The following is an 8,745-nucleotide window of genomic DNA, read 5'->3' on the forward strand; positions in this document are numbered from 1 at the left end:
AGACTGTCGCGTCGCACCCTTCGGGCGTGGCACAAGGCTCTGGCCAAACAGCGCTTTATGGGCGCGGTGGATCGGGAAGTCAACGCCTCTCTTTGGGCCTCGGCGACTGGGGAAAGGGACGGCAACATGCACGATGGAATCGACAGGGAGGCTGTCGCCGCGTGCGCCAAGGCGGATCGGCTGTGGCGCTCGTTCGTCTGGCGGCGATGGCGACGGCGGGCACGGTGGGCGAAGGCACAAGAGCAGGAATGGGTCAACAAGGTGGAAAAGGCACATCAATTGGCCGTAGTAGGAAGAGGCTGGAGCGAATGGCGTGCGGTTTGGAAGAGACGCGAGTTGGAACATCGTCTGGGGGGGCGTGCGAGGGATGGGCGAAGTACGCAAGTGCCGAGGAGTTTGTGTCGACTCGCCTCCCGGATCGAGAAGCATGCGTTGGCCCGCAAGGAACACGCCTTCGTCCGGTGGCGGCTGGAGACGTTGTGGGCACAGGAACGAAACGATTTAGTGGAGCGCTTGGTCCTTATCCTGATTCGGGGGCACCGACGGCGGGCGTTGCGGGAATGGCAATCAAGGGTCGTTCAGATGGCGCGAAATGAACGCACTCTGGTCAAAGCCAAACGCCGGTATCGAAAGCGGATGATGGAACAGGTGCTGTGGGCATGGGCGTGCCTGGCCAAGCGGGAACGGGCCCTGCGACAGACCCAAGCGACCGTGACACAACGGATACGCCAACAGCGGCAGCGTTGCGTCCTCCTCGCCTGGCGTGGGGCGTGGCAAGGCCGGCAGGTGGAGGCAGTTGCGGAAACGCAGACACGCAGGCACCTGCAATGGTATGCGGCAACGAAGGAGCGGGAGGCCTTGAAACGGGTCTTGCGACAGTGGGTAAGCTGGGTGCGCAGGAAGCAGCGAGAGGGGTTAGGAGGCGGCCAGGCGGTGGGATATCAGGGGGGCCTGGGGAGTATGGGCGGGTCTGCGGTGACTGGTTATGGTGTTTCCTTGAGGAAAGCTCGAGGGGGAAGGGATGGGAGGAACGGTGGGAAGAAGAAGAAGGACTGCGGAGGAGCCCAGCGTAAGCCAGAGGGCGGTAGGCATCAGGTCCTGCAGCAAGTTGAAGGAGAGCTGTCGGAGGAGGCCGGCCAGGGGGAAGACCTTGGAATGCATCTGGGGCGTATGCCAGAGCAAAGGAAAGGAAGATATCGGGGGCAAAGGGAGAGGGAGCCGGGACGGAGGCCCTCCGGCCACATCCGGGAACCTCGAAAAGGGGCTGTCAGGACCAGGAAGCTCCAAGGACTTTCCCCGCAACTCCAGGAAGATCTCAGAAGGAAGCGACGACAATTGGAGGTCGAGGAAAGTAATAGGGTAAATGAAACCTTCCACAACACCTTACTTCTATTGAAAGAGCTGTCTGCGGAGGCCGAAGGAGATGATGTCAGAGAGGGCATGCAACTTGATGAAAGACCTGAGCGCCATGTCGCCGGAAATAAGATCGTACCCAGAAATCAGATTGAAGAGTTGGTGGAGGGTTTTGGACGGGCGGAGCAAGGCCGAGAAAATTTCGGGGAAGAGACATCACACCGGGAGCTGGCAAGTGCGGAAGACGAGGTCCGTAGGCTGCGCGCGTTGGTAGCAGATCTTGAAAAATCCGCTCTTGGAATTGAAGGGGTCGAAGGGCATAGAAATTCTCCTGAGACCTATCTAGAGTGCAAGGCGCAAAGTATGCACCGGGAAAATTGGATGGTGCAAGAATTGGAGGAGCGAACGCCAATTTGGGCACTCGATGCGGATCTCCCGGGATTAGCAGGAAGATCAATTGCCAACGAGACTCACATGGAGCGGATTCCTTTAGGGCCATTGCAATCCCGCAATTTGCAAGGCATCGCTTCTGGTACGGGCGCCAAATGTCTGATTGACGTGTTGCCAGATTCGCCTGCACAGTTTCAGGAGCATTGCGAGAAGGAAGTGGGCGCAAGTTACCTCGATGACGAGGAAGAGACAGACCTGGAGGCTCTCGAAGTCATGCGCGGGGAAATATCCCTCCTGGAGCATCGTATTAAATTTCGATTTCAGCAAAAATCTGCACGGGGAGAGATTTGTGCGGCATAGATAACCAGACTGTCACAAGGCTTGTCGCTGGAATGATTGTCGACGCAATGGATAGCAGCTCAAGAGCGAAGCTTGTACACACTGTACCAAGAAATTAAAAAACTTTAAAGTGTAACATTTCATTGGATACTGACATAGACACGATAATGTGGCGTTTTTTTGGGGGTTCGAGTGAAATCTCTGAGCCATCCAATGGGGAGGTTGGGCTCGAGTGAGAGCGGCACGGTAGCGATTCCTGCCGTTAAATTCGGACTGAGGTGTGTCACCTATAACAAGCTTACGTGGGCTCTCGCACATTTGTAGCGACCACATGCGCGACCAATATCCCATATGTCTGTCCATATCTTTCATTCAGTAAGGACGAGCGTATAGAATTTATAGGCTCGTGTCATGAATGCCTCCGATACATCGCTCTAGGCAAAGTGCGTAAGTGTTGCTCTCGTCTCCTGGTGCATAGCTAGCTTCCGTGCTTGTAAATTACGATTTTCTTCGCTACATTTTATCACCAGTGTTATTTTGACTTGTTTTGTTAGCCGGTTGGGCTGTCTTTGCTTTTACATTTCTTTTTTACACACAGGAAATGGCGAATTTTGCTTATTCAACGTGTGTATTTTAAAAATTCAAAATAAGAGGGGGAGAGCGAAGAAACGATCGAGCAGTTGAATTCGTCGCCGTCCTTTGAAGCATTTGGTATCGCACCCACAAATGATGTTAAGCGTCCCCTTACCAACGTAATTTTTTTTGGCACGCGATAAGTTGGTGCACAGAGCTTTATAATTTTGTGAGAGAGGATGGCTTTTTTTGACATAGTACGGCCGCCTTTCAATAAGTTCGCGATGCGTCAAGGAAGGCGAAGGGCTGGCGGGACCATCGGTGACGCGATCACCATTTGTATTGAAGCAGAGCGTTTATTATCTCAGCGCAAGGTCAAAATACAACGAAATGTGCATATGGGCAGTTTCTAGTGTGCTGCACTGAGATGTGCCGCATACAAAAGATCTTCTTGACCATCGCGGACAAAACAAAAAAGGTTCTCTCAAAACGAACAAGCAGCAAACTAAGGCCCAGTGCACCAATTCTGGCCAGGAGAGGCTTTATTTGTCGATGCAGCATACAATTGAGCGACATTAATAGAGAAAAGGAAGGGAATCTGTGGGATACGGCCATGTTTGCGTGTGCTATCCATACGTTGGAAAAGACCGCTGCTTGTGCCCTCTTTATCCGCTCCTATATACTTATCCGTGTGATGTCGTACAGAATTGAATTGACTCATCTTGGGATTGACACTCATCTATCACTTACGTGCAACATTCTTTATCGCTACCCCATTCCCTCGCAGAGTCCTAACAGTCGCACCAAGTTAGTACCCGTTTTCGCATCCGACGTACAAAATGCCATCTGTCGCAGCGCCACTCTGTGCAGCTAGCAATAGCAAGTCTGTCATGAGTAGTATCCTATCTGCACCAGCGGCTTGGGCTGCAGACTCTGTATCGCTCCCAGCCAAAAAAGAGTCTCCAAACAAAGCAACGTCATCAACGCCGCTCAAAAAACGGAAGTCGTCGCATGACGACACGCTTTCTCCCGGCATTGCGTCTTCCGAGCCTCCCATCCGACGCCCAAAATACGCGCCGACCGCCCTCTCTCCTGGAAAGATTTCCGCGGCTGTCACGGGCGCCGGGCATCACAAGAAGGTCTTGCCTACGATTATCCGCATTGTCGGCGCCTGCAATGAAAGCCCCAGAATGGGTGTCAAACGCCGGGCCCTGACCGCACATCCCTCTTCTTGCAAGCGGGTAAAAAGCATGGTTGCCGAGGTTGTGCACCCCCATGGTCAAGACACGCAGCCGCCACCGCCCCCAAGGCCCCTCGAAGAACCCTTCATCCTCGGCGTCCCCCCCACGTGCAGCAACAACAACAGCAGCAGCGGTAAAAACGGCAACAACAGCTCCAGGGTAGCCAAAGCAATGAAAGACATCGATATGCAAGTCAAGAGCAGTAATGGAAGCATGAACGGGAGCCCTTCGTCAGGCAGCGTCAATTCAGTCAGTACGCCGTCCAAGTGCACATTGTCGTTGCGATCCTCTTCGCAAGGAGGCATAAGCCCACCCACATTGAGAGGGAGGGGCTCGGCAGCAAAAGAGCCACCGGCACCGGAGCCAGTCCCAGTGGTTCTTACAGAAGTCATGGAAGATGCCATGGATCGGATCTCCACGAGGCTCCTCGCTGACGACTTGGCCGGCATGGCCCAGCTGCTCTCCTTCGTCGCTCAAGCTCAAGTACAGTGCCAGGAGCATTTGGAACTCTTTAACATGGCCATGAAGAAAGTAAACGAGGCTCCTGCGCTACGAAAGGATTTTTGCGATTTCGAGAAAGTCTGGAGCTGTGTGGATGTCGTGTATGGGCGGCGACCCTCGGCGATTTTTGCCGATTTAATAGACCCTCGTTTTCCTGTGGTACACACGTACCACCAACACATCTTCTTGCGCCTATTCATGCACTACGCTGTTACACGCCTGCAACTGCTGCGGGACATGGTGATGGAGAAAAGCGGGGGTCCAGACGTGGAGGAAGTAGGCTTGGTAGATACTTTCCTAAAGTTTTGGTTCCAACGGGCCCCTGCATACCTATGAGACTGAGGGTCTCACCCAGACAAGCCTTTCAGGACACACGTGCTTCTTCCTGCCTATTTAATAGGGGTATGGAAATTCTGGCGACAATACCAGGGTAAAAGCCATCTTAAAATGGCTGAAAACTTTTGTCGTCCCGCTATGGGCGAGTAACCGCTATTTGAGAGTTATGAGTACGAAAATTACATATACTTTTTTATATTTATATACAGACGGGACTTTATGAATGAGAAATTAGGCTGAAAAGAATGGCAATCGGGTCGTCTAGCCATAGAATTCTGCCAATGGCTATATAGCCCAGGGGTATCGAACTTTTAAAATATGCGTTATCAAGCTGTGTCTCACACCTTCATATATCCGTATTGGGGCAGCAGCTGCTTGCTCAAGTCAAGTATGCGCTTTGTAAAAAAGGCTACTCCGCACATACGTGGAAAATACCAAGCGGATTTGCTACACAAACGCACTATAATGTTGGTCATAACATCAAACGCGCTGTCTAAGCTTGTAGGCAATCATAATGATAAAGTGCTTAGTGAAAAAGAAAGATCTTTATCAGCAACATTTTGCTTACATTTATATCCATTGTAAATCACGTAGACAACATGTCAGCGTTTTTACTCAGAGACTTGTCCTAGTATTCACGCTAGCCCGGAATCACATTCGCAATCGAAAGTTTGAGCTTCGAACAAAAAAAATGATGTCCGCTTATTTGCTCCCCCGGGACATCTTTTCGAGGCAAACGCACCATGAAGAGTCGCCGCGATGCCCACAAAATGTTGATACGCACGATCAATGTTAAGTCCAAGCTTGAAATTGGTCATGGTCGTGTGAAAAGCATTTGCTTCGTTCTTCTAGACAAGTCTTTGTAAAATATGGCCAACCTCCTGCCCTCTTTCTAGCAGTCAAGCGACAATAAAGCAACACGCATTAGCGTGCTGCAAATCGTGCGAAGCTTCAAAGCACTATCAAATAATGAACAACTAGAACTCAGCTATGGAACCCTTTGGTTTGCCATTACAACGCTCCCTAGACTTTGCCCTGGTGTTCAGTCTCCTCGCAGGTCGCTCATTGGAAGACGTTAACCCGGAGCTTCTGAATCGCTACACAAAAACGTTCACTTTAAAAAACTCTACCACTCACGTGCTACCGACAGACTGTCCATATGTCTCTTCGCTCTAGTGCATCGGCGACCACCAAAGGCCAACGCAACTATAGGAGTATGCTGCGGCGTGTGTGGCAGTTCCTCCTCGACCGCTTTCTCGTGTCCTTTAATGGCCTGATTACCGTGTGGCGTCTTGCCCTGCATTGGGTGAACAGTTACATTCTATATTACGACTACGGAGGAAAACCTGCCAATGATTTTCATCATAAGGCGGTTTTAATAGGAGACGGATTGGCGCAAGGTTTTGGGTCGTGGGTTTCATTAGGGAACACGTCGGGTCCTATGCGTTACCTGAACGAAGAAGTGAGGCGGAATGCGGCAGTAAAAATGGAGTGGGTGTTTTTTGAACGCGGAGCTTTACATAGCACCACTCAAGATTGGATGCCTCATGAAAGCGAAAACAAAGGCGTGGGGACGTCCGAAGCGGCGAGGCCGGAGCCACAGGGTGAAATTCGCGGAGACCACCCAGAAAGCGAAGACTCCTCCCTCCTCCAGCCCCTCCCTGCGATCAAGCCCCCGCGGTCGCTGTTGGATGCCGTGCTCTCAAGCCGAAGTGGGCGCGATGCCTGCGTGTACATCGTCATGGTGGGTTTGCAAGACCTTCTCCGCACGAAGGATGCCGGCGCCCTCTCGGCCCTGGCGGCTGGGGGAGACGGAGCGACACAGACCGGGCGCATGCTCCCTTCCACTGCCCTTGGCACCAACAGCGAAACATACGGGATGGACAGGGAGCCTTCGAGCGCGAGGCCTTGGTGTCGAACAGTCAGCCACCTCCGCGCCATCCTCCTCCACCTCTTGGCTCAACCCCACAGCCCGCACGTCTGCCTCTGCACGCTGCCGACCGTGGGGGTGCCTTCCTCCCTCCGCGCGCGGGCCATCAAAGGCGTGAACGCCCAGATTGCGTCCATGGTGCGGTCTTTGCCCCCTGTCCCTTCACCTGCCTCCCATCCACAGGCACCGCGGCCTCCAGTCACCCTTGTGGATCTCAGCCAGCGCCGAGTCTCACGCCCGGAGGGAAGGGCCTTGGACGGGGTGCATTTCAACTCGACGGGGTACAAGAGCATGGCAACGGCGGTCTTGGAGGAACTGGCGCCGGTCATGGTCCGGCATGAATGGGCCATATTGCAGGGATTCTTGTCGGGGAAAAAGAGGAGGGACAAGAGAAGGCCCGATGGGTGGCTGGGGGGGTGGCTAAGGAGGGGAGGAAGGGAGGGCGAGAAGGAGAAGGTGGGGTGAGCGAGGGCAGAGGGCCTAAGGCCCACGCATGTATTCTATTTTCTTGAGTGCCAACAAATGCATTTACCCGCCAATTGCGTCACACAAGGGGCTTCGTTTGATTTGCATGTGGTCGTGGGGTCCCGTGGCTGACCCTGGTAGGTGAAGGGGGCGGTGTGCCTCCTGCAACGGACGCTCGCCCCCCCTGTCCTTCCTATTCCTCTTCGCCGTCCGCGTCATAGCCTCTCTCTCGGGGCAGGTAGTGTCTTCGAAGCGTCCGCCAAAGCTCCCGGTCCAGGGCCAAGCCTTGTCTCAGCACCGCGCGGGCAACACCCTCCCCTTCCCCTCCCTCTCCCTCCATCACGTCCCAGCTGCCTTTCAGTACCTGGTCCTCCAGCTGTCCCGGACCCCATGACATGTAATTGAACCACCATTTGAATTGCGATCGATCCAGTCCATGCTCTGCCTTGTTTTCTGCGGGGGCGAGAATTTGATGGTCAGTGGGATGAGTTTCGTAACAATGAGAAAGGGAAGGGACAATGGACTGGCGCGGAGGGAGGAGAGACGTGGAGAGCATTGCGAGCCATGTTTCTTCAGCTGCATGCATGCCTTAGCCATAACGACAGCGAGCGATTTTCTGTGGTCAAGCCACAAAGAAGAGACGCCACACATGGTTGCAGGGACATTGCGCCCGCCTGTCCCGATTCACGTACCCTCCTGCTCTTTGAACATGGCCTCCGCTCCACTCAAACCCCCATAGTAAAGCCCGCCACCCACGGATCGCACTCCTGGCACGTGCTTGTACGGATGCAACAGCACGGCCATGTCTCCTCCTTGCTCCCCGCCCAAAAAGACGGTGTGATTCGCGAAGACGGACGCCGCAAAGGGCGGCGCAAGCTCGGACAAGGTAAAGGCGGTCGGCTTCTCCAAGACAACCCCGCGGGAGCCAGTCTCAGAATCATGCTTGTACAGGAATAAGCAGCTTTTGCTTGTGAAGTGGTTGTACTCCCATGGTTTTGCTACCAGGATCTGGCCTTGTTGGAGTGCCGGGGGTACGCCTGCAGGGAGGCTGCGTATATTGATGCCTTCAGCGAGCAATGGTTTGTCGAGTGAAAGCGTCGTACTCCGGCGACCACGACGCTGCGCTCGTGACCCCTCAAGTAGTTGAACAGACGAATGAAAGTGGTGGAATGCGGAGATGCTAGTGCTTTGGACCAGGAAACTCAAGCCTAAAATAAGGTAGAGCGTAAAGGGCATCCCCCCGCCCTAACCCCCAGCTCTGCAGCTCCTCCGGTTGGCTTCAACACACCTTTTCAAGCAAACGCCGGGTGTGTGTGACCTGATTTTTTGGTATATTTTTTTGTACACATAAATAAAAGCCCGAGGGGGGAGTGAATATTTAACCTATGTCTCTTTTTAGGCGGCATCGCCCAGAAAAGCTCCAGCGTGAGGGATCCGGCGACGGCGGCCGTGTCGCTTTTAGTGCAGCAAAACCTTACACGGCACCTCAGGCCCCGAGTATTTCACGGTCTCATGTGTCGTATCAGGCCGATATACAACTGTGCACGCTGTACGTGCCCTGTAGCGCGGAGGTGGAGAGTGTTCGAACACGTCAAAAAGGATACGAGGAACCGAATT

The 8,745-nt window shown here is 53.6% G+C and overlaps 1 protein-coding gene across 1 annotated transcript; it reads left to right on the forward strand.

Annotated features, from left to right (window-relative positions):
* Positions 1 to 5,875: 5,875 nt before the first annotated feature.
* On the forward strand, positions 5,876 to 6,669 carry NGA_2029600 (uncharacterized protein; the record flags this gene model as incomplete). The annotated part of the gene is made up of 1 exon (XM_005855645.1): positions 5,876 to 6,669. A coding segment is annotated over one exon (794 nt), but the record flags the coding sequence as incomplete, so codon positions are not given.
* Positions 6,670 to 8,745: the final 2,076 nt, after the last annotated feature.

The sequence above is a fragment of the Nannochloropsis gaditana genome (genome assembly GCF_000240725.1).
Source record: "Nannochloropsis gaditana CCMP526 unplaced genomic scaffold scaffold145, whole genome shotgun sequence".
Classification (NCBI taxonomy): Eukaryota; class Eustigmatophyceae; order Eustigmatales; family Monodopsidaceae; genus Microchloropsis; species Microchloropsis gaditana.